The sequence below is a fragment of the Parus major genome, chromosome 1 (assembly GCF_001522545.3).
Source record: "Parus major isolate Abel chromosome 1, Parus_major1.1, whole genome shotgun sequence".
Lineage (NCBI taxonomy): Eukaryota > Metazoa > Chordata > Aves > Passeriformes > Paridae > Parus > Parus major.
The window spans coordinates 30,528,278-30,553,499 of NC_031768.1; the positions used below are offsets into that span (position 1 = coordinate 30,528,278).

At 39.8% G+C, this 25,222-nt stretch overlaps 4 protein-coding genes across 6 annotated transcripts; 2 read left to right on the top strand and 2 right to left on the bottom strand.

Moving 5' to 3' along the window:
* The first annotated feature begins 13 nt into the window (after positions 1-13).
* MITD1 (microtubule interacting and trafficking domain containing 1) lies at positions 14-8,913 on the top strand. Of its 3 annotated transcripts, none has more exons than XM_033513487.1 (7): positions 14-1,162; positions 5,001-5,102; positions 5,563-5,699; positions 5,782-5,868; positions 6,517-6,632; positions 6,942-7,002; positions 7,086-8,913. In XM_033513487.1, the coding sequence occupies exons 1-7, from the start codon at positions 1,081-1,083 to the stop codon at positions 7,179-7,181; spliced, it is 681 nt and encodes a 226-aa protein (XP_033369378.1). In that variant the 5' UTR covers positions 14-1,080; the 3' UTR covers positions 7,182-8,913. The 3 variants fall into 3 exon arrangements, with proteins under 3 accessions (XP_033369378.1, XP_015478033.1, XP_015478042.1); XM_015622547.3 differs by lacking the exon at positions 14-1,162 and adding an exon at positions 4,637-4,813; XM_015622556.3 differs by lacking the exon at positions 14-1,162 and adding an exon at positions 4,715-4,803.
* On the bottom strand, positions 2,200-4,562 carry MRPL30 (mitochondrial ribosomal protein L30). Its single transcript, XM_015622663.3, has 5 exons — positions 4,456-4,562; positions 4,085-4,165; positions 3,477-3,623; positions 2,636-2,709; positions 2,200-2,535 (listed from the first exon to the last, which is right to left on the bottom strand). The coding sequence occupies exons 1-5, from the start codon at positions 4,504-4,506 to the stop codon at positions 2,403-2,405; spliced, it is 486 nt and encodes a 161-aa protein (XP_015478149.1). The 5' UTR covers positions 4,507-4,562; the 3' UTR covers positions 2,200-2,402.
* Positions 8,914-10,159: 1,246 nt separating the features above from the next.
* On the bottom strand, positions 10,160-11,948 carry LIPT1 (lipoyltransferase 1). The gene is made up of 2 exons (XM_015638706.2): positions 11,858-11,948; positions 10,160-11,670 (listed from the first exon to the last, which is right to left on the bottom strand). The coding sequence occupies exon 2, from the start codon at positions 11,442-11,444 to the stop codon at positions 10,326-10,328; it is 1,119 nt and encodes a 372-aa protein (XP_015494192.1). The 5' UTR covers positions 11,445-11,670; positions 11,858-11,948; the 3' UTR covers positions 10,160-10,325.
* A 4,525-nt stretch (positions 11,949-16,473) lies between these two features.
* LOC107209291 (testis-specific gene 10 protein) lies at positions 16,474-25,172 on the top strand. The gene is given in 8 exon segments (XM_033518962.1): positions 16,474-16,545; positions 16,912-17,079; positions 19,822-19,985; positions 21,015-21,069; positions 21,071-21,131; positions 22,323-22,436; positions 22,439-22,473; positions 25,080-25,172. Coding segments are annotated over 8 exon segments (762 nt in total).
* Positions 25,173-25,222: the final 50 nt, after the last annotated feature.

A 25,222-nucleotide genomic window follows, 5' to 3' on the forward strand; every position in this document is an offset into this window, starting at 1 on the left:
CTTACATTTTATCTGTCAATTCACATGTCTAACAGTTGTACAGAGCAGCAGCGCCGGCCATTGAGAGAGGCTGAGCTGTCCCTGACAGAGGCTTTAAAGACCCAGCTGGACAAAGCACTGAGTAACCTCGTCTGACCTCAGTGCTGGCTCTGTGTTGAGCAGGAGGTTGGACTAGAGATCAAAATGGTACCTTCCAACCTGAATTTTGCAATCACCTTCAGTCAGTCTGTTTGTTCTCTACACACAAAGGCAGTGTCTCTTATCTGCTTCATAAAGATCTACATGGAGCATTAAAAAGCTCCACTACTGAAAGAATGTGGACACACACTGTGTTTGTGTAACCTGCTGGTTCAGGTTTTAGGGTTGAGAGCAAATCTTTAGAGAATGTATGGTCATACAGAGAAGGTTTGGAATAGCAGACTAACTCCACAGGAGTGGAGGCCCTTGGGGGAAATACCATTTCAGAAACACCCAAACATACACTTATATTAAAAAGTTAAAAAAAATACAATTTTCTTTTTCATTGGAACTGTCAGCTTGTCAATTAAACACCTCTGTAAACACCTCTTGTAGCTGAATCTTACTCAGAAATAACAGGTACTATGTATTTTCCCTTCTCTCTATGTGGGAGCCTGCTATTAGCTCTGCTTTAGCTTCGATTGTTTATCAGACACTTTAAGCTGTGAACTGTACCACGCCGTTTCATTAGCACAGTCCCTCCGGGATACCCTGCAGCACTTTTGTAGGCTGCAGCGTCAGACAGAGATCCATAGGCATATCCATATGCGGCTCGTGTGGGATGGAGCTGGCAGAGCCCTCTGCTGGAAGCTCCCCAGGCTGCAGTGCCACGGACACGAATCCTCAATGCACATGACAAGGCTGAGCCAGCCTGGCTCTGGTGCTCTGCGACACTGATCCAGGCACAAGTCTTAGTATCTGCTATCCACTAGCAAGATCCATTTGCCCAGTGTTTTGTATCCTAGTACTTGCACCACCTCTTTAAAGAATGCCCTGTGCCTTGGATGTACTACACATTTCCTTCAAAAGGGTTCAAATTCCAGCTTGTACCTCTCTGTGGAAATGACCATCAACACCTTGCAGACTGCAGTTACAACACACTGCAGCACAAGATGCTGTGCAGATGCTGGAAGAAAGGGGAGAGGTGAGAAAAACATCATTAATTTATCTGCTTCACTTTTTCCATGCTATTTCAGCTCAAATTCTCATTTCTGCCTTCAGCCTGGCCACAGGGGCCATTAGACTCCTCAATGCCACTACCACAGCCTATCTTTTTCCTTCTGCACAGCACCTCCAGCTTTTGCCCCTGTACTATCTCTTCCTTTGAACTCCTACAGGTGTTTCCTCTTCTCTGCAAGCAGGCAGAAAGGATAAACACTAATTTTCAGTGACTGCATCCCTCTGATGTTCTCGCAACATGCAGTCATTAAGATTAACTCCTCTACAGTGTGTCTAATGTGGGAGAGGCTCACAGTGTGCTAAATTACAGAATTTATCCTGGCTGGAATGCAAACTACTTTATCATTTGATACAGCAGCAGCTTGCTAACTTTAGCCACAGTTCTTAAAACTGAAAATAAAACTACACACATAGTAGTATTATATAAGCTTGCAGCCCATATTTCTAACTCACATCAGAGGTTTCCTTCAGGGTCTCTACACTTCTAATGTCTGCCATTTTAGAAAAGGAAAAGCATTAACTTTCACACAGACTGCAGCTCTTAGACTAATCTTACTGAACACTTAGGATCAGTATAGGGGATATATATGAAGACAGCAGGTTTCCTGAAATTAGACAACAAACCAAGAGGTGAACAACTCCTGTTATTCCCAAATGGAGAGTTCACATGCTTTGTAAGTGACAGAACAAGCCAGATGACAGACTGATTGCTAGGGAACAAGTGTGAGATCTGGATAACCACGGCAAATCATACTCTGTGGACAGCCAGTCAATTCTGACGTGACTACTAAACAGAGGGCTTTTCAATTCCAATTCCTTCTGCTGTGCAGTGAAAGTTCTGCAGTGCTGATGTAAATCTTTACTGCTAGCTGTGAAATGTCCCCACCATCGTTAGCTAGATCTATTCTATTCACTTCCCTGCTTATTTGACTTTATAAATTAAGTTCTCTTACAGTCAGCCAAAAACTGCAGCAATCTAGCCACAAAATTAAAACACAAAGACAGAGAGCCTATAATTCATTTAATATTTCAGGTAACTATTAACAACATTGAATTTCATATCTGTACACCTGCAATTCTTCTTTAGGCATCAATATCACCTTTGCCATTCATATCAGAGTAAGAATTTTTACATTTCATACACAAACTCTTAACTGGGGATTTAAAGTAGTTATTTTATAAAATCTAAATCCAACCAGCACACCCTATGACTTAATTTCTTTCTGCTCCTCAGGTTTCAGGCGCGTTTTAATGACAAGCTCTCCCCTGTTTGTCAGAAAAGTGCTGGAAATTTCCTCTTCTGTTGGCAGTCCATGGGGTAGTTTCAGTGGTTGTATTCTACAGGCAAAAAGAGTCTGCTTAGTGAAGTCCTGTGACTAGAAGAGAGTTACATTAAATGTTCCAGATAAACAAATAGATATACAAATAGTTAACAAACCTTATCAGATGTTTAACAACTTTCAGTCTGGAATTCACAGAAGGGATATTTTTGTGCAGTCTTGGCTGATGTGCCTACATAAGGGATAAAACAAGTTTTACAAATATGTTTCCAAATCCCAAATCTTTGTTCACTGAACTTTGCACATTACCAGTAAAAAAATAAATCACATTTGCAAATGTAGTATTTAGAGAACTGCCATGCATCAAGAACATACATAAAAATATGCAATCAAAATTTGATTCCAGGAAAAAGACAATTTCAGCTTTATTCCTATTTCACTATAAATGTATTTTTCTTCCAACTGTTAAAAATACTACAAATGTACATACAAGAGTTTAGGGGCAAAACTGCTTTCTTCAGTTCTATCTTAAACTGATCAAGCACACATTTCTTTCTCTGTAATATAACAGTGACCAGACAAATCTTTGCAGTTAGCCCAAATATCTTGGATAAACACATCTTTGACACAAACTTTTAGAGTCTTGTATTTGGAAGCATTTTCATTGATAAACAAATTTTATTTGCCTTCCTACAATTTCTGAATAACATGACCCACAGAGACCTGAATTCAAAATACTTACAAACCTATTTCTATTATTTTAGAAGAATTCTCAGGGTAAAGTTCTCAAGCAATGTAGCACAATACCATACAGGGATATTTTGAATTCCCATTAAAAGCACATTTGCCACTCAGCTCTTAAACACACCATCACCTTCTCAGACCGCTTTATGGCTGCTATAAATGTAATTTGTGACTGCAAAATGGAGGTCCTTGTAAAACCCACCACATTAGTGCAACATTTCTGACATACGCAAATATAAAGAACAACAATCTTACTTTATCCAGTCCCAGATCACGTATTATCTTCTTTTCCCAATATGGGCGACCAATGACACTTTTTATTCTAGTAATAACATGGATTTTGTGGGGATTCTCAGGGTCACCTCCATACTTTTCATGATCTCCAGGCCGTGGCTGAAATACCTAGAATAAAAAGTTCACAAAACCAGAGGTTTTTTCCCCAAATACCTGGCCTGCAGTCCTGCAGTTTACTGTCCAAAACATACTTCAACCTTGGTAAAAATTCTTACATATTTTTCTTTTCAGGCTGTCAAAGCACCAACAAAGTAACCTCAAATTTAGGTTTTACAACACGAAGTCAAACTTATTTCTATAATGGTTTGCTGATAAATATAGTAACTCTTGAGTTTAGCCACACAACGGCATAGAAATACATGGACAACACCCAGTACCAGCACAACACCTAATTCACGTGCATTTTATCAAGGAAAACGATAAAAAGCTGTGCTCAGCCTCTCGATGGCAAGTTTCCCACAGGCTTTAAGAAACATTTTAAGAAACAGTCAACTAACACTAGATGGTACCTCGCAAAAATAAACTAAAACTTTAAATGTGAAAATGTAAAGTGCAAGTGAAGCACATACCGAGTCTGGAATTCTCGACCTGGTAAAGAGACAACGAACCCACACTGGGGACACAATCCCCTCCGTCCTCTTCCCCAGCACCTGCAAAGAGAGGAGGGCATAATTTGTCTGCACTTTCCTTATAACTCTGAGCACTTGCGAACAGACGACACAGCTACGAGTGCCAGCCCCACCTTCCCAGCAGCTGAGGAGCCCCGAACAGGATCCCCAGCTGGATCAACCCCCACGAGACCCCGCTTGGATCCCTTTCCCGGAATCCCATCTGCATCCCCACTTTCCCAGAGGCTCCAAGCCTCAGCCCCAGCCTAAATCTCTCCACGGCTCCCCCCTTGGATTTCCCCATACAGCCGATCCCCACTCCAGCTCCTCACCTTCCCGGGGCCTGCAAGCCCCAGGCCCGCCCGGCCCGCCGCGACCGCCATGTCTGTGCGTAGCCTTGTGTGTCCCGGCCGCACAGCGGTGCCGCGGCACTTCAGTTCCGAGCGGGCGGAAGGTCAGCGGTGCGACACCTCCGCTCCGTGTCCCCGCCCGTCCCGCTCCCATCGCCATCCCGGTCCGTGTCCTCATCCCTGTCCATGTCGCGGGCGGGGAACAATAACACTGCCGCGCTGGAGCGGGCCGGGGCGGAGACGGTGAAGCGGGCGGTGCAGCTGGACGCGGCGTCCCGGTTCCAGGAATCGCTGGTGTGCTACCAGGAAGGCATCGACCTCCTGCTGCAGGTGGTGAAAGGTACCGGGCTGGGCACCGCCGTCGGGGCCCGGGGTGGCCCTGGCGACACACGAGCGGTGTTGGACCCCGGCGTCCCACGGCGAGGGAGGGGGAGCTGGCGATCTCCTCCCGGGGGAGCCGGGCCAGGCAGGGCTCGGGAGGGCCTGACCCTGTGTTTAACTGGCCCGTGACTTTTTGTGATTCACAGCCACGACAGATGAGGCGAAAAAGCGCCGCTACCGGGAGAAAATATCCGAGTACATGACCAGAGCCGAGGACATTAAAAAACACATTGAGAAAGAGAAACAAGGTATAAATACCTAAATGGGAGGGTACTGCGAGGAGGAAGTCAGACCATTCCCAGTGGTGCCAATCACCAGGCACAGGCAAGGGGTAGAAACTGATGCCCAGGAAGTTCCACCTGAGTATGAGGAAGAACTTGTTTACTGCGGGGGTAAAACACTGCACTGGAACAGGTTGCACAGAGAGGGTGTGGAGTCTCCCTCTCTGGAGATACTCAAGAACTCTCTGGACACAATCCTGTCCGTGTGCTTTGGGATGATCCTGTTTGAGCGGGGAGGTTGGATCAGATGTCCCATTGAGGTCCCTTTCAACCTGACACGTTCTGTGATTCCATGAGCTGTGATGTACCCAACACATCCATTTGCTTGTAATTGTCTGTTGTTACATGAATGTTTGAAGGGCAAGGTGGTTTAACATGGAAATTATGTCCTGACCTTTACTTAAAAAGAGATTTACTTTCCTTTCAGATGGCAAATACCATAAGCAAATCAGGATAGAAGAAAATGCAACAGGTTTTGGTTATGAAAAGCTTTTCCACGAGTACCTCACTGAGATTGTTTCTGAAGTTTGGGTGGAGGACCCATACATTCGGCAGGTTCATCAGGCAAGTAGATATTTGGTGTAAGTGATACAGATGTAGCCACTAGAGAAATTCCAAGCTACTAAATTAAATAAAACTTTTTCAGTTGTATAACTTTCTACGATTCTGCGAGATGCTCGTTAAGGGGCCATGCAAGGTGAGAACAATCCACCTCCTCACTTCCTATGATAAGGTAAGTATCTAGATTTTAGTTCTATTTCCCTGTACTCAGATCATGTCACATGCAAAACAAAATATAAAAATGCAGACTTGTTCCTACTTACCAGGACTTGTTATACTCAGGGTATAAGCAGAAAACACAGATTAAGAGAAAAATTTGATAGTTGAACATAATTAATTTTTTAAGTTCAGAGTTTTCTGGTTAACAAATTCTGGGTAAGCAGAATCTTATGATTTCTGTGACAGTTTTGTTGTGGAAAACATAAAAACTTAAGCATCTGCTGAGACAAGGGGTTTTTTTTCTCTTCTGACAGATGTATTTGTCATTTTAGAGGCTTTCATGAGCTGAAATCAGTCAAACTACCACTGCACTTATTTGAACTATTACTGCACTTATTTTGGCTCAAATAGTACATGTTTAGTTTCAAAGGGCTGGGAGTGAGCTCCTCCTCCACACCCCTTAGCAAATATACCTGTAGTCTGTCGGCTTTTTATCCTGACTTTGAAACTGTAAATCTGCCTTCATTCAAATTACTTTCTTTTGGTTTACTTTGATACTGGAAAGGTTTTGTGTGTGAGTTGAAGAAGTGATGACCAGAAGTAATATATATAGTTAAAAAAAGAAAACAAAACCCCATTACATTATTTTTACTTTTGATAGGGTGGTGGGAGTAGTCAACAGATGGCTGCCTTGGAAGAAATAAAACAGTCATTGAGTAATTATGGAGTAACACTGAATATTGACTTTTCATCTTCAATACATGATCGAGAAATCAGGTGGGTGATATTAAAAATTACCAAATCCCAGTTATTTGAAATCAAACTATTTAACCCTAACTTTTGAGGTAATTACAGCTGTGGTTGACTAAGTAAAAGGTAGTGGCCCTCATTGGATGAAATCAGCCTTCTGTAGTTTATATTTTGTGATTGTGAATAGAATATTTGTTGTCTCTACACAGAATGGCGTCTTCTGTGGTGATGCTAGGGAATAATTGTGATTGAAACAAGGAGCTTGTGCATCATGTGGATGCAACCTTTTTGTTCAACATACTCATAGTATTCAAATTTGTGCATTTTTTAAAACAGATTCAACAATGGGTGGATGATTAAGATTGGAAGGGGTCTTGATTATTTTAAGAAACCACAGGTAAGGACGCTTTGACTTCTTTAACTCAAAACAAGCTCTTCTACTGTATATGCTCACCATGTCAATTCTCTTAATTTCTGCAGGGTCATTTCAGCATTGGATACTGTGACTTCGACTTGAGACCTTGTCATGAAACAACAGTGGATGTCTTTCATACTAAACACACAAAGAAAATGTGATCAGAAATGACTGCTTTTAATAAGTTTTTTCATAAGCATGAAAATGTGAGACTGAAAGATGTTGCTTGAGTCCAGCTGGTTGCTGACAGAAGCAACTCTTCTAAGTTCTTAGTGCAGCAGAGCTTTTATAAACTGTATGTTTAAGAATATTTGAGACTTTCCAGTCTGAGAAAACAGAACTGCATGATGCCTTCATTGTACTTCTGTAATCTTAGTTAATATAATCCATGTCTAAATTTTATCTTGATTTCATAACAGACCCTCAATAGTGGCTTTCAAAAGCCTCTTTACTTCCATTTCTATTTTTATTATTGATTTTGTTGTGAACCTGTTTTGGATTTTATATCTTTTAACTCACAATCATTGGAAGCTGGGCGGCCACATGGCCTCTTTTATAAGCAGTCTTATTTATTTCCTTTAATTCCTGTATTCTAGTCATGAGTACTATTTTGCTGGGTTTTTGTCAAACCTGCAGTACTTTATTTCCCAGACTTTATTAGTAATCCCAAATTTCACATTACATTTTCCAAGCTCTTTGCCTACAAACATGGTAGCGTTCAGTACACGGTCATTTTAGGGTTGTCTTATGTGTCTCTGCATAATGGCTTTTGGACTGGGAAGGCTGCAATCAGCTGTATTCTCCTCTCTGTCACTCCTGTGTGTCCTTTTATTCCATGATACATGGCCATATACCTGATACCCATCCTTTGCATTAAGTGTGGAAAGGATGTGTGATCCTCTCCCAGTCTTATTCTCTGACTTTGAAGTCCAATGACTGGCTTTTCATGCCACTCTCAACTGCAGTAAGCTATTTTCTGCTACTAAGGTAGTCCCCTAAAAAGAATAAGATTTTCCAGAAGTTGGATACCCTGAGTATCTCAGTTGGTCAGAGCATGGTGTGAATAATGCCAAGGTCATGTGTGTTATTCCTGCAAGGCCTTTCACTAAATAGCTGGACTTGATCCTTGTGGGTCCCTTGCAATTCAAAATATCGTGTGATTCTAAGCAATACACTATTTAGAATAAAAACCAAGTCTTCCATTGTCATTCCTTCAGCCTTTGGAAACCAGAAGGTATTACCAGAGGTGCTGCTCTTTTTTTTTTTCTCATACAAGAGTTCTTTGTTAGCAAGAATCTGCCTAAGTCATACACTGACATAAAAAACAGGCAGTGGCCTCTTTTTTAGGTCCCATCAAAGTCTTTTCAGCCTCAGGACTGACACGTGCCTTACACTTTATGCCTTGTAATACAGTAGGCCTCTATATTCTAGTAGCATGTTTATTGCTGGAACGTTTTTTTGTTTCCTGCATTACTTTTCCCTGATGTATAGTGTATTCCATTATCTTTCTTTTTTCCTTAATGTGCTTTTTATTTCATTTTCTGTCATCTAATGCTGCTATTCTTTTTCTCGTTTCTGACTGTTCCACAGCAATCAATAAGAAACGGAGCTGTTCTTTGCCTTGTTTTCTGGGTCATAATTTGCCAGTGGTCTGCCTTCTTTATCCTTTCTCAAAGTAATTCAGCTTTGCAGTGTTGCACCAGCAGAATGAATAATATATGTGCCACAGAGCTGTGTGCTATTAGTCATTCTCCTAAACATTCCATAGGAGCTTCCTGGCTTGCTGCTGTGATATGAAGTTTCTAGTCACTTGTGAATTTTATTCAGTTGTGTATAATATATGCCTATTTTTTAATGGGAATAAAGATTATTTTTTACTATTTGTAGCTTCAATCATCTGTTTGATTTCTTTACTACATCAGGAAATTCAAGCAAGCTGTGTAATGCCTCATAAGATCCAGCCATGTTCTGGAGAAGGCTCACTGTAAATACAGTAATTTCCCAAATGTGAAGTGAGAAAGTGTCTTCATGTCTTTTAACCCAGTCCAGCAATTTCAAACATAGAGAATCACAGAATTAACTAGACTGAGATCATTGAGTCCAACCTATGACCTAGCATCACCTTGTCAACTAGACCATGGCACTGAGTGGCACTTAATAAACACCCCCAGGGATGGTGACTCCACCACTGCCCTGGGCAGCTATTTTAATGCCCAAATACTCTTTCTGTGAAGAATTATTTCCTAATGCCCAGCCTAAACTTCCCCTAGTGCTGCTTGAGGCCATGTCTTGTCCTGTCATGTTACATGGGAGAAGAGCCCAAACCCCACCTGGCCACAGCCTCCTTTCAGGTATCTCTTCTGACCTAATCAGAATCGCATTACACTTGTTCTTCAACAACAGTGATATATACATCTTGAGCCTTTCTTTTGTAATTTTACTATATATAGCTATTATTTAACATTAAAACTGTCACTTTCAGTTCATTGTTGCCTTTTATGGGAGAATCTTCTGCTAAGTGGTAACATAAGGAACCTCTTTCTCCTAGATCTGTATTTGCATTTCCAATTGTTTAGCTTTGATACCAGTACCCTTGGAAGCAGGAACTCCCGGCTTTGTGCCAGGCATAAGACAGGCACAAGAACAGGAGGCATATGTGGCCTCTGTCCCAGTTAGTCTCTCCTGCCCTCATCACATAAACCCGCACACTGAACTACCTAATCTTCCCCTGCTCTTGCACATGCATGGACAAAAGCCCGAACCCAGGGTGGACCTACAGTGATTCACTACCCTGTGGTGAGCTGAGCTCACTATGGTGCTTGTACAGCAGAGGCACAGGGGCACCAGCACTCTGCAAGAAATGACTTTCAATCAGAAACCAGTGACATCCCTCTCCATACAGCTCAGTGGCTGTGACACTGCCTTTGGGCTGCTGTCCCCAAGGAGCAGGATGCAGGCTGGGGCACCCAGTGCAGCAGCCCAACACCAGTTTTACACCTTCCCCATTCCATCTGTGTCAGCCATTTGTACCTTTGCTGCTACAGGGCCAATTTGGGATGCCACCACCATTTTCCCTGGTTCAAGCAGCAATGATGTCTTGTCAGCAGTGGTTTAAACTCTACAATTTGGGAACATCAGGTGCAGGCAGTGTGGAATTTAATTGCAATATTAAACAAAAGCCCGAGATTGAACAGTTTGTTTTCTACAAGCTGAATTTTTCCCTTACTAGTGAATGTTTTAATTTTGTTTTTAATACATTAAATAAAAAAGCAGCAGAAGTTTAACTTGTATTTTCAAAATGCAAGTCACATTAACCTTATCATATTCTCACATAGTAGACTCCACCTGCTGTGCAACTCATTGTCTTGTGGACACACTCTTAGCAATGTTGTCACTAGTGTAGTGGTTTCGTTTGGGCAAAACTTACTGCCCGTAAGACTCTTGACCAGTTCACTGTACAGTCCTGGTGGCAGCCACTGCTCTGGCAGATCAATGTTACAGACTTCAATCCTCCCATGCTTTATGTCCATATTTACTTTAACGTCAAAAACAGAATCTTTATAGGCCATGTTAAGACATGTGCTAACGCTGAACTTCGGTGTCTTTCCATACACCCATTCCCAGGTTTGTAGTTCTTTAGTTTTGCTACTAATTCCAGGAAGCAGAGTCTCGTCAGCTGGATTTATTAAGGTGATATGGTGATCTATCTGGTGTTGCACAGCATATTCTTTAGCAATGGCATCCAGTAGCATCTCAGAAGTTAAACTAGGATCTTCTTCAAAGAGATTTTTCACTGAGGCAGGCACACTAGGAGTGGCATTGCTCTTTAGCCCTCTATAAGGACTTTTTAGCACAGAAGATAAAACAAACTTATCTGCATTACAGAGTAAGGTACAGTGATGATAAGCACTTGTCCTTCCCAGCTTTGCAGCAGTTCCTGAGATTTTGTATTTCCTGTCTAGCAAGATGTCGTATCTGTCAGTGACATGTACATCTAACTGGGGCCGCAAGGCTTTCAGTGCCTTCACCACAAGCTTCAGGTTTTCCATTCGTTCATATTTTTTTCTGGTTGTGAAGAAAGTCAAATTTATATTACCTAAGTCATGGTAAACTGTCCCTCCTCCACTTCTTCTCCTGGCTAGTTTTATATCTTTTTGTCTCAATAACCTGAGGTTGCATTCCTGCCAGGGATTCTGATGTCTCCCTATTACCACAGCAGGGGAATTTCTCCAAAGGAAAAGGACCTGTTGCTTCTCTAAATCCATATGGTCATGGATCCAGTCTTCCACAGCTAGATTTTGGTAAACATCATTAGAAACAGACTGGATAATGAGGCCTCCACTAGCTGTGCTCCAGAAGCAAGCTTTTGGAGTCCTGAGGGTGCAGGACAGCCAAAGGTAGTTTTTTAATGACTGGAGTACCATGATTTTAATAACTGTACAGCGGATGGAAGGATTGCCTCCTCTGCTAATGCTGAATGCGGCAGGAGTGCAGCCGGCTCCCGTGACAGAACTGAAATGCCCGTGGTGGGCATGAGACAGTCGTGTTCCAAGGCACGGTGCTCCTCCGGTGGTGCCGCTCAGACCCTGGCGGGAGCCTCACAGGACATCCGGGGGTGTCACAGCAGCTGCTCCTCGCAGTCCCTGCAGCCTGAAAGACCAAAGGAAGAAACGGAATGCGTATTTTCCCATCACTCATCGCAGCCTTGCTAATGCCGTTTCACTCTGCGTAGTCCAGCTTTGTTAGGATTTTCTGCCTTCTTTCCCATGGTGTTCCCTCAGCCGCCGACGCCGCGTTCCCGCCCGCACAGCCCCACCGGGCGCCCTGCGCTACTCACGGCGGGGAGCGGAGCTGTCCCGGCGGCCGTCCCTGTCCCTGCGGGCTCCTTGGAGCGGGCGGCCTCGGGAGCGCCTTCCGCTTCCCGGGTGAGAGGCGCTGGGGGCGGGCGCTGCGCCTGTCTTGCGGCCGGGGAGGGCTGAGGGCGGCGGCCGGGGAGGGCTGAGGGCGGCGGCCGGGGAGGGCTGAGGGCGGCGGGCTGTGCGTGCGGCCTGGTGCTCGGTGAGTGCCGGGGTCCCGGCTGTCCCAGCGCAGCCACGGCACTGGGCGGGGGAGGGAGCTGGGGGGAGCGAGTATGACCAGGTAACAGAATCACAGAACGGGTCAGGCTGGAAGGGACCAGAGTGGGTCATCTGGTCCAACGTCCTGTTCAAGCAGGGTTATCCCAGAGCACATGGCACAGGATTGTGTCCAGACAGTTCTTGAATATCCTTAGTAAAGGAAAATCCACACCTTCTCTAGGAAGTCTGTTCCAGTGCTTGGCCACCTGCACAGTAAAGGTCTTCCTCATGTGCAGGTAGAATCTCCTGTGCATCATTTTCTGGCTATTGCTTCTCATCCTATTGCTTGGCACCTCCAAGAAGAGCCTCACTTTTCATCACACATTCGCTTCAGATATTGCAGGGGTTGCCTACAATATTTACAGGGCAACAAGAAGCCAGTGCACAGTGCATAAAATGGATGATTTTTCTTTCAAGACCCAGATGTGCAGTTCCTCTCTGCAGGATATTCTGGATGTTAGAAGCTTTTCTGAATTCACAAGGAGAGTTAACACAAATGCGCAGAGACTTGTGAAATATACTCTCTGTGGTGCTCATGAAGATACAGAAGCCAAATGTCGATAGCATAATTCATTAACAAGTTGGAAAGTGATCAAAGACTAGACAGAAGTCAGACAAAAGAATTGCCACTAGCAGATTGTCTTCAGATCTGCATTTAAGCCATTCTTAAAGTCTACCAGACCTTAGCTATAATTCTTCATCAAAAGCTATTGTCTGTGCTTAAGCTTACACCGTGGGACAATGTTCAGTGCTAGCTGAATTTTTTTATCCATAGTAGTATCCCTATGGGCAAATATGCTCTGTATTTCTCTTGTTCATGGATGTAATTTCTAAAAGGTACATTACATGCCTTTGTCTTCCATTCTGCCTTAAAAGAACTGTGGGTGTAGTAGGGAAAGTAAAAAGTAAGAAACCATCACAAACATGTATACTGGTGGTGTTTAATGAGAGAAACAGACTCTAAGAGGAGCTTGATGTGATGTGTGTGTCAGCACCTTTAATGTACTGTCATGAAAAAAAAAAAAAAAGGTTTTTTTTTTTAAGCAATTTGAAATGGATGAAACTTTTTGCTGGATTAGACTGGTAATAATTTTTCACTAGGGTGAAATGTAATGCACGAAGTAAAAAGCATGTGGACTTTGTCCATAAAAATGTCCTGGAAATCAATGTTGATGACAGTTGACAAAAGCAAATGTGAACCCGTGCATTCTGGCACTGGTCAGAAGTATGGAAATGCATCTTGTGAGCCAACTGATATTACCAAACCCCCCCCAAAAAATGTGGAACTCCTTGTCTCCATTTTGGCACTTGATTCTTGAAGGTTTGCAATGTGTCATTTTGCCACGGGGTGTCCCTAAAACCCTACTGTGAGCTGTTGCAGTCTGTTTCTCTAGTAAAAAAAAAAATAAAATCTCTTTTCATAGTTAGAACCATAATTTGCTAAAAAATGTAAAGTGTGCAGAATACTAGGTGGACAGATAAAAATGGCATGTAACTGTTTCTTATAAGCTGAAGGAGGAAATACACATGCAACAATAACTTATAAGGAGAAAGTATGAATTTGTAAATGCACATCATGATTTATTAATCTCTCCTGAATTGGACATTTAATTTTTTTTTTATGTCCCAACTACTATTGTATAAATAACATATCTGTAAAATAAACCAATTATTATTTTCACTTTTGAAAACAATCCTGCATATGAATTTAATTTCTTTTTTGATCAACAGAACATTATTTGGTATACAAAAAGCAATGCAACTGCTCTACACAACATTAACCAGTCTTAAGTTATAAAAGATATCACCATATGTCCCTTAGAGGATACCTTAGACATACCAGTACAACAAAAAGCAATTAAAAATGTATAATTTGACTCATAAAATGAATTTTCATGAAGAATAGTTTTGTTAAAGTTGTGAAAACATGAAATACCCTTTTCACATCTCTTTTGGAGATAAACATGATAATGCAGAGTCTCATCGTCCACCATGCCTAAATCTGAAAGTAAGATTTACAAGAAATCCAGCATGGGGAAAGGGAAAAGAAAAATACTTGTTTCTGTAGCTCTGTTTCTGGAAGTTAAAATCTTGCAGTTTCTTTTCTGGCTTTAGATGGGGATTGTATTTCAGAGGTGTTACACCTTATGTCTGAAAAGGTGAGTTGTACCCATGCGTGCTTAATAGTGGCTGCTTGCCAAAAAACCTCATTATTCACCCTGCACTGTCTCCAGAATATAAAACCTGGGCTAGTTGCTAGCAGGGAAGCGAGAACACTTTGTTTTGTTTCTTAGCTTGACTTTGGGACTACCTAAAGCAGCCTCTTTCAAAGGCTGTTTATAACCTTGCTATGAGCAGGCAATAGGAGTCAGAGGGTTCACATGGCCTCCTTACCCTTTTTGCATCGCTTTCTTCAGAGGCACCAGTCTGCATGTCCCTGTCTGTGCTATTCCAAGATATGTGCAGCCAGAGGTACTCTAAATAACTCCTATCTTGGAATATAAGAAAACATAAGAAATAATTTCTCTCAAATTATTTTGTTGGTGGAATAAAAAAAAAAAGCTTAATTAGTCTCATAATACTCTGATGTTTTAACTTCACCATGTTTGTAAACCACTGCTGTAAGCCCCCTGTAGAAGGCCACCAAATTTGTCAGGCATGATTTGCCATGGTGAAATCATGTTGACTGCCACTAATTACCTCCTTATTTTCCATGCACCATGGGTTGTTTTCCAGGGGGATCTGCTCCATGATCTTGACAGGTACAGAGGCAAGAGTTACTGGCCTGTGTTTCTCTGGGTCTTCCATATTTCTTTTCAAATCAGTGGTGAAATATGTCACAGCAGTAAATTCTAACTGCTATATGGCAAGTGTAGTATATTTTAGGATATGTAAATATTACCATGTTTTCCAAAAAGTGCTCTTTCACTGGTTGGTAAATACTGTGCAAATACTGTGTGTAAATTCTGCATGTAAATTTGTGTCCTCAGTGCTCAGTGAGGTACTGAAGGTGCCAATTACTTGATTGCTCTGATCTGTTCCCTAGGACTAGGGAAATGCACATAACTCTACAACTTGGGTACCTCTTTCAGAGAGAGCAGTGTATTAGGATGGGATTCACTTAATTTAATAGATATGTCAACAGTAATGATGACTGTAATAGATATCTAGGCTGTCTTTATCATCAGAGATACTCCAAGGATATGATTCATTTTAGTATGAATGCCAAAATCTATTGTAGGAATCACTTTCTAGAAATTATTATTTGTAGTGATTCAAAATTACACTGGTTTACTCTTAAACAAATGGGATTTATTGTGCAATTTTGAATTTCAGAATTGCAGTTTACCTTCAGAATCTGTTTTAGGCTCTTAAATGATTGTCTGGATTTCAACAGTCTTACTTGCACATTACTTTATTTCCATTGCAAAAATTCACCTTTCATGGACCTTAAACAAAAATGGTGGCCTACTTTCTATCATATTTAAAAATCCATTAAGTATTCCAGTACAAATCTACCCTTAGTTTTGAACAGGTTTATTTCAAGTTAATGAACATTTAGCTTTTATGTCCCTTTCTTTCTTATTAGATCTATATTAGAAGGACATTCAGGCAGATTTGCAATATAACAAAAAAGAGAAAATAGAGATATTCAGAAGTTACTTTTAAGTATTATATGTATATTTATTTTAATTAGATATCTACTTATTCTTCATTTTGAAGAGTATATTTATCCATTTTTCATTGAAATATCAATAATTACAAAAGTTTTATTTCAGTGCATGCATTCTCTCATTTATGCTAATGCGGGTTATATTACAAACAAAATCTGAAATAAAGGAAAGGAGTCACCTTCAAGGCTTGATGCCTTTATTAAGTCACTTGAAAAGGACAGAGACTGCTATAAATGTGGGACTGAGAATTTGTTGAAGGAATTTAGAAACACATTCTCAAGTCCTAAGTGAACCTCTACGTGTGGCAGCATTTAAAAAAAAAAAAAAAATTAAAAAATCATCCATCCAGGTGAGCTTGGGAAATCGCTTTGGAAGAGGAGGAATGTATTTTTTAGAGTATATCTCATGTTAAACTACTAAAGCTATAACTACCATGAAGAAAAACAAATTGATTGTAAACAGAAGCATGCATAAGTTGGGAATGGGCCAGTAATAGAAGTTTTCAAACCACATATAATAAGAAACTGTTTCAAGCATGTTTGTTTTTCTACTTTAATACTATATCACCATATTCTTTAAGGGAGTGGTTTCTGATTCAGAAGTCTTGAAAATATTGAGAGAATGTGAAGAACTTGAGTCAACATGGAAAATAAATAAACGTCATGGCAGAAATTCAGGGCAACTTCAAAGTTTTAACAGCTGAGAGAGACAAAATTCTCAATCTTTATGAACAGGCAATTTTATTTATATTTGTGTGATTAATTGAAATAACAAGGTAATATGCAAGAAAAAATATTTTTGGCTTCATATGAAAAAAAAAAGAATGCAAAGTATTTGTTTAAAAAATAGGGGGAAAAAGTTTGTAAATTTTTTTTTTACAAAAAAAAAATTGTGATTTGTATCTGTCAGTTCAATACAAGTTTGTAAGTGCTTTCCTGAGTTAAAAATGCTTTCCTGAATTAAAGAATGTGTGCACAAGTTATTACTTCTTCTTCGCTATTCCACAGTTTCTGGGACACCCCACATTACCAGCCACAGGACCCAGTAATATATTGATTATCTATTCCATGTTTCTGTTATTCTACTGTTTTCAAAAATAGGCAAAGGAGGAGATTTCCCCACTTTGTCAAGAAGTTATAAAATGTCCCAGGACTCCTAAAGCCACAGTTCAAGCTGTATTAAGACACATGGAGATAGAAAGGGATACAGCACTGTCAGATTTCCAAAGGATGCCTGTAGAACATGTTGGCCTCAGGGAGCAGTTACAGGTTTGATTCTGTCCCATCCCACCTCATCCCCCCACCACAGGTTATTTAAACATGAAAACTACTTAACAGTGTAATTAAAATTGTTAAGAATTTCTGTTCTGGTCTTGAGAATGGATTGCTTCACAAGTCTGTGTTGAGTTGAGACTTGTTCTATATGTGATTTTGTTGTTGCTGTTATTTGATACAGATTTCCCAAGAAACTTTGTTTATGAAAAGGTTCATTTGGAACAGAGAGTTGAAGAGCTTGAAACTACTGTTCACAATGTAAGGGAAAAGAATTATTTATAGAATTGTAAATGTAATACAGGTGATGTTAATGGTTAATCCTGCAGGACCAACCTGACTTGTATCAGGAAACAGCAGGCTGAGAGCAGTGGGTTTTATTTACCAAGACTCTTTCCCTTCTACCCTGCTCTGGTAAGGCACCAGCTGGAGGACTGTGTCCAGCTCTGGGCTCTCCAACTCACAAGGACATGGACCTGTGGGAGTAAGTCCAGAGGAGGCCATGAAGATGATCACAGTGGTCTGGAGCACCTCTCCTGCAAAAACAGGCTGAGGGAGCTGGGGTTGTTCAGCCCGGAGAAGCGAAGACTTTGGGGACATGTTTTGGCAGCTGGGTTAGGGTTAGGGTTTGGGTTTAGGGTTGGGGTTAGGAGGTTAGGGTTAGGGTTTGGAGTTAGGGTTGGGTTACGGTTAGGGGTAGGGTTGAGTTTAGGGTTAGTGGGTTAGAGTTTGGTTTAAGGTTAGGGTTATGGTTTGGGGTCAGGTTTAGGGTTTGTGTTAGTGTTGGGATTGGGGATAGGGTTATGGTTTGGGTTAGGGATTAGGGTTTGGATTGGGGTTAGAGTTAGGGGGTTAAGGTGTGAGGGTCAGTGTTACGGTTCAGGGTTAGCGTTTGGGGTTATGGGTTAGGGTCAGGGTTTGGGTTGGGGTTAGCATTTGGGTTACGGTTATGGTTTGGGTTAGGGCTTAGATTAGGGCTAGGTTTAGGGTTTGGGTTAGGGTTAGTTTTGGCTGTTTAAGTTAGGGTTAGGTTTTCATTAGTGTGCAGGAAACCCCATCCTCTGCCAGGCACCCTCCTTGGACATCTGCCCCCTAAGATAAGACAAAACCGCCTAGTCATGGTGATTAAGCTGTGGACCCCTTCCTGCTTCAGGACCCCATGTTATCTCCCTGTTAACTATTGGTTGTCTTACCCCTGTATCAGACCACTGACGCTTTTCCAATTCTCCCCTTCCCTATAAAAACCCCATCTTTTGCCCAGAGCAGTGGTAGATCATCACCAGCCCCCTTCGTTGAAGCCTGCATTAAAGAACTCCAGCAGAGCGCCACATGGTCTCCTGTCTCTTGTCTACGTGCAGTTGGGGTAACCCATGGATGGAGCTGACTGGGCTGATCTGAGCTGATCACTGCAAGAGCAGAAATCACTTCTAAAAGAGCCGTTCACTTGAAGCCTCTACCTACACTCCTAAGGGTTACCCCTGGCTGGAAACTGCCTGGAACCCCCCAGATGGCGGTTCCTTTCCTGGGATGTCTGTCTGGGCTTGCTGTCAGCAGAACTGGAGTCAGAGAGACCCCCAGACCCAGCTGCAACAGGTTAGGGTTTGGTTTAGAGTTGGGTTAGAGGATAAGGGTTTGTGTTTGGGTTTATGTTAGGGTTATAAATTCTAGTTTATCTTAGTTTTCAGTCTCAGCCTTCTAAAATCCTGCTAAGCTTTAAAATGTATATGTAATTCCACAGTTTATACTATTAAATGGAGTGCATCTGATATGAAGAACAGACTGTAATCTGAATTAGCTCTGAGTAGTTAATTAACTTTAATCACAAGCCTACATATGACATATAGTGGGTATAGAAAGCCTTGTTTTAGGTACATCATCTTATTTCTTCAGTTGTTTTTGTACCCCTTGAGAGCGATACATCAACATGAAGTTTATGGCACTAGTATTGAAACAGCTACTGTATACAGATGCCTATTGACTTGCTCTTTAGAGACCTGACCTTTGATTATAGTAACACAGAAATTAGTACTGAAAAATTTGGTTAAGGAGGAGAGGAATGAGGTCAGAAGCTTTTTACTTTAAAAGAGGTGATTCAAATAATTTAGAAAGCACAGTCCTTTGCATGTTAAGTGTAAGCATTTCAATAAAAAGATAGAGGTTTCTTAAACTGAAGATTTCAAACTGACTTTTGTGGAGTCTGTGCAAGAAGCTTTGAATCTGTTCTTTTTTTAGCTACAGATGTGAAAGCCTCATGGTGGTAATTTGGTTACATTTATACAAGGGTTTTACAGTGATTTCTCTACGTGGTTATTGGCATAGGTGTGTAACTTAATAGAGGCCTAAAGCCATTATTGGTCATGTTTGGTCCCAAACCGTGATTTCTCCCTTCCTACACTCATAATAATGTCTTCTTTTATGTTATTTTGCACTGAAAACTTCTCATGTTGATCAATGGCAAACATTTTTGCCCTTGGGCATAATTAACAACCAAAAATTTACATGAAGAAATTAAAATATTCCCAGAGATCTAAAAGATGGGAAATTGATTTACCTTCAAAAGAAATGAAAGTCACATTTCAGGTCTTTGCCAGCTATCTTCAGTAAACTGAGTCAGGCCTTGAGTAAATGAGATGCTTGGACATTTCTTCTTCAGCAAAATGTTTTTGCTAAAAACAGAGTAAAAATTGAAATAAATTCTATAAATCAGCTCTTTTTTTTTTCTTCAGCTGTTAATGTTTGATTATATTTATAGTTAGATATGAACAGTTAGAACAGATGTCCAAAGTGGCACTAATGAAAGACACCACTGATTCTCTGGAAACTGAGATGAAAAGATTGACAAGAAAACTATTGGATTCTGAAACTGAGCTGAGTTGACAGGAAGCTGAATATTCTTTTCTTAGGTAACTAAGAGTATGTAATTGCATTAATCTGACTAGTAACATCAGCCTAAGTTCACTGTTTCTGTAACTTTTATATGGCTCAAAGGGAAGGGAATTTATGAAAGCTGCTTATGGAATTCCTTCATTTTGGAATGAAGTTGTTTTCCTCATTGCTTATTTATATGTAAATGTACTTGTCCTATTGATATGATGATATGGTGGAAACCATCTTCAGTGACAAAGTAAAATTTGCTTAATTTAGAGTTAGAAGCTTTCTATTAGAAACTACAGGGATTGATGGGTTTTTGGTAAATAGCATATGAATAATTTTATTTTAATTTTTTAATTTTATTTTTTTAATAAAAACAGGCAAACTTGCATAAACTAGTGAATGTCATGTCATTAGTTTTAAAGATCCATTCCTTAGTCTTGGAGCCTTTCCACAAGAAGAAATAAAACTGAATCTTTGCTTAGGGCTTATGGTCTGCTGCTCAACTACAGCTCCCAGCCATGTTCAGAAGCATAGTAGGACTAGACTCAATCAAAGCCTTTAGGGAATAAACATATGTCAGTGAGTGCTGCTCTGTAATAAATTGTCAGACTTATGAGCACTGTTGAATTGTTGAAAACTAGTTTCTTCTACTGGAAGATCTTTTTCTTTATACCTCCAAACCAAGCTGATAATTTTTTTCAGTTTCTTGAACAGTGTGAGAATCATTATTATTACTACATTTGAACAGATAATTTGAAACAGGTCAGGCATTCCAATGGATGCCTCAGGGAATGATTTTTATTTTAATTCTTTTTGTTACTTTTTTACAATCATTTGTTGCAAAGAATTCTTCTTAATTTTCTGTGATCCTTTACATGATTATTCAGAACTTAATATACTGAGATTAAAGTTAACATCAATAAAATATTCTAAACAGTCTAAAACAGACAGGAAAATCTCCATTTTTACTATCTTTTGCAATTTTAGTGACCTTTCTAAAAGAAAAAAAAAATATATCAGTGTCTGAATTCTCCTGTTTAATGTTTCTGCTTTTCCAGTTTATTGAATGAAAAGACAGAACTGAGTCTTTCAGAGATTCAGTGAAGCCTTGTGGAGAAAAACACTTGAAATACAACTTAGCCAAGAGAAAATTATGCATTTAGATGAAAAAACTGGTGAGTGACAGATCCAATTTTTATAATAAAAATCAATAGGCTAATTTTCATATTCTACTGTCATTTTTTTTATGGGTTGAAGGAAAAAGCATTGAATGCAAATAAATATACTTCTGAAAGTTTTAACATTTCACATGCAAAACTTTTGTTTTCTTTGATTTTTGAAAAGTTTTTACATTTTAAAATTATGTGACAGAGCTCTGGCAAGTGTAAGTTTCAGTGACAACACATGCTGTGTTGTCAGCATGTGCTGACAACATGAACAGCATGTGCTGGTACTAGTGTGCAGTGTGTGAGCATATCAGTTATATTTGTGATTCACTAAGATAGTGGTAGCACTTCTCAGCACCACTGATGGTGGAAATCAGGAAAACATGCTATATAGTATATTGCAGTATATATCCTTTATATCCTTTTTTATGTTATGGGAGTAAAGGAGATGGATACAAGGATTATTATTCCTGTAATGCCAAGGAATATGTTCTCCCAAATCTGCAGCTGTAGATGGTGATACTTTCCTTAATGCAGAGCAAGATACTGCCTGCCTTCTTTACAGCAAGGGCACATTGGTGGCTCTTGTTCAACATGATGCCCATCAGGACCCCCACCTTTCCTGCCAAGCTGCTCTCAAACAGGGTAGGCCCCAATGTGTACTGTTGCCAGGGATTGTTCCTCCCTAGGTTCAGGAATTCTCTTTATTGAACTTTATGAGGTTGTCCTCAGCCCATTTCTGCAGCTGGTGAGGGTCCCCCTGGATGGCAGCACAACCCTGTACTCTATCAGCCACTCCTCCCAGTTTATTACCTCCTCAGTAATATCAGAAAAACAGTCTCTTACTTCATCTGTAATTACATCCTCCAGTCTACATGTTGCTTCTGTCTATAGTAATTCTGTTTAAACTTTTGTTATAATACTGAAGAAAGTTATTTTTAATGATCTAAATATTTACTCTTGAAAAACAGATTTGTTCTGAGCCATGTAATTTAAGGCCCTGAGCTAAAGAAAAATCCAGTTCTATAAATATAATTTATAGATTATTATTACTATATTTTTAAAAGGTGCATGCTTCAGTGCTTTCTTGAAGGGGAGCTTTTGCCTTGTTCTTTTATGCTTCAGAAGTGTATTAAAAGAATTTTAATTTCAAAAGGCTTGAATTAATAAAAAAACTGAGACGCTTCTGATTGCATCCAGATAACTTTTCAATATAAAGTCTTGTACAACAAGAGGAGATCTGTACTTGGAAAGAAACAATTGCAAAACTTAGTATGGAGAAGTCATCTCTGCAAGACTGTGTGGAAGAAGGGAGAGGATTTCTACTTTTCAGTAAAGCCTGGCAATTAAAGTATGTTCTAATATTCAAATGGTCACAAAAAATAAATAAGGAAAGGATCTGTTAGGTTATCACATCTATGCTGTATTGGTACCTACAGCAGTGCCACATGCTGGTCTACTTCTGTTCCAGTTTAAGGGCAACAATAAAAACTCATTGACTCCAACAGCAGTAGGTTTGACCTGTGGTAATCATCTCGGTTTAGGTATTTTGAATTAGTTACGCTTACTGAGAGACAAGACTTTACTTACTCTCCTGAAGTGGAGAAAATTAGCCAAAAAAGTATTTTATTTGCCATAATGTCATGGTTTTAAAGCAGTAGCAGAAAAAACCAAAAAACGTACTTATTTCTTGCTGTGAGATATGGATTAGAACAAGAGCAAAACAGGCTTAAAACTTAAAAGGAACAAAGAAAGTTTATTAACAAAAACTACAAGAATAAGAAACCAGAATAAATCCTCCAGAAACCCTTTTTTTCCCCAACTACCCAACCATTCCCTTGTTCACAGGACAACATAGAGACAAAAAAATTTTGGTGGTTAAAACAGTCCCAATTCTTGCTATAATCCTTTCACCAGTCTTTGTAGAGAAAAAAAAGTCTTCTAATAATCTATGGAGTTTTTCACAAGAAAACTATTTTTCTTCATAGTTTTCTATTTCTCTGATGCCAGCTGCCCGGAAATCTGTCATCAGTTGTCTCCTCCCATTTCACATCACTCTGAGGTGTGTATGAGTCATGAGTCTAGGGATGTCATTTTAAGGATGAGTTATTCAAAGGCAAAAGTTCCCTTCATCTGTTTATGTGAACCTTTCTGGAAACAGAAGTTTTCTCTTTGCCTCTTAAAGGCCACAAATCTTCGACTATTACTTCCTGCCCCGTTCCAGCATCTCACAGGATCACTACTACTTCACCATTTGCTCAAAATCCACACTTTGAAACACTCCATTCCTCCCAATACACTGTCATGAATTAAAGTTTTTTTCAGAACACTACTGTCCATCTCCATAGCTTTAACAGAAAAATATTTCAGCTTGTTAAAGCATCTCCTTATTTTCTCTTCCCTCTCCAAAACGTAATTCTTTTCTTCACTGTATTTGATGGTTTTATGGTGTCTCTTTACATGATGATCACTCCCTCTCTCTCTTCCTCTCTCCCTCTGGGAAAAAAAGGATTAATCTGCAAGCCCAATCCGGGTAGTAAAAGAGTTAAAGTCTTGCTCAAGCTGCAGATGTTCATGGTGTCAGGTTTCAGTTCAGTGGCAGAAACTGCAAACCAAGTCAGGAACCGGCCGGGCCCGGCTGGCCCCACTTTCCCCCCACCACCCTCCGCGGCCTTGTCTGGCCTGGTGGGGCGGGGGGAAGAGTTCGAGCCAGAGCCCTGTTACCTCTTCAGAAGCCAGAAACCAAAGAGACTCAAAAATTCCCTGGCTTACATCTTAAGGTAGGTGTTCACAGGTTGATCTCACTTTTCAATGGTCAAAATTACTGTCAGATCTCAAAAATGGTTAGTTATTGGTCAAGAGAAAAAACTCCCATCAGCCTCCAGCAGTTTCAACTTCCTTAGCTCCCAAAGCTAATCTTAAAGGTGCAGAACTTAATATATAACATAAACCAGGCCATTTGGGGATACCAGTATCCCCAAATATTTATATATTTATATTTATAATATATTTATTTATATAAATATAAAGTCAGCCCAGGACACATAAAAATTAGTCTCACTTCTTCCTTGGGGTCCTGTGATGTTAAAGATGGAGAATACTAAATAATATTGCCTTGCTTATCACTAAAGAACATCTGAATTATGTTCTTTTTATCATAAGGTTTATTGCCCAATGTGATTTCAATCTATATAATGAAGCTGCTTAGTTACTAGATATGAAACTTCATTTTTAACTTCTGCTTAAGTGGCATGGATGTTGATTTAGGATGAACTTAACAAGTTATTTTTAAACTGATGTGGTTTAATGCAAGAATTTGCAGTGATTTTTAACAAAATCTAAAAGAAAAATTATTGCAGCGCATCTTGCCATAAGCATTTGCTTTGCATTTTTAAAACGACAAATTGTAAAATTGTATCCGTTTTAGAGAAGAGATGGCTGTCTCTCACCTCTCTTGTGTCTCCAGTAAAAGATATTTCCTAAGCTATGCTTCTCTTACTATCTGTGTTCAAAGAAAAGGGAGTAAAGTAATATACTTAGTGATGGAGTTCTTTTTTTATCAATTAAAAGCTACCAGACCAGAATAAACCACCAGTTTATTCACTGTAGAAGAGCTATGTTAACCTACACAATAAGCAGAAGTATAATTTAGGTTTGTGACTTTGAATCAAATGCTATATTTAGAAACAGAGGATTAAAAAATTCAAATAAAATTATTATATTCCGCAAAAAGATAACATTTGTTCCTTTATTTGCCAAATTAAAAAAAAAAAGAAAAGAACTTTCAGTATACTAAACAGTATATGATGAAACTTGGAAAATCATAATCCATTTTGCATTAAATAGGTAATTTATTCAGTTAGCTGAATAAAAAGAGATATAATATTCTTTAAATTTCTTCACACTTATACTCAGCAGTGGTTAGAGATTTATTTTAACGTTTCATTTCTTTTCCAGGAGAAAATTATTTCAGATTTCAAGATTCTTATTTCAGAGTTGGAGCATTCCACAAAGCAAGGATGAAAATTCAAGATCATTATAAAATTTTGATTAACTTATAGTTTTAAATAAAAAATGGAATCATATGCAGGAAATAAAAA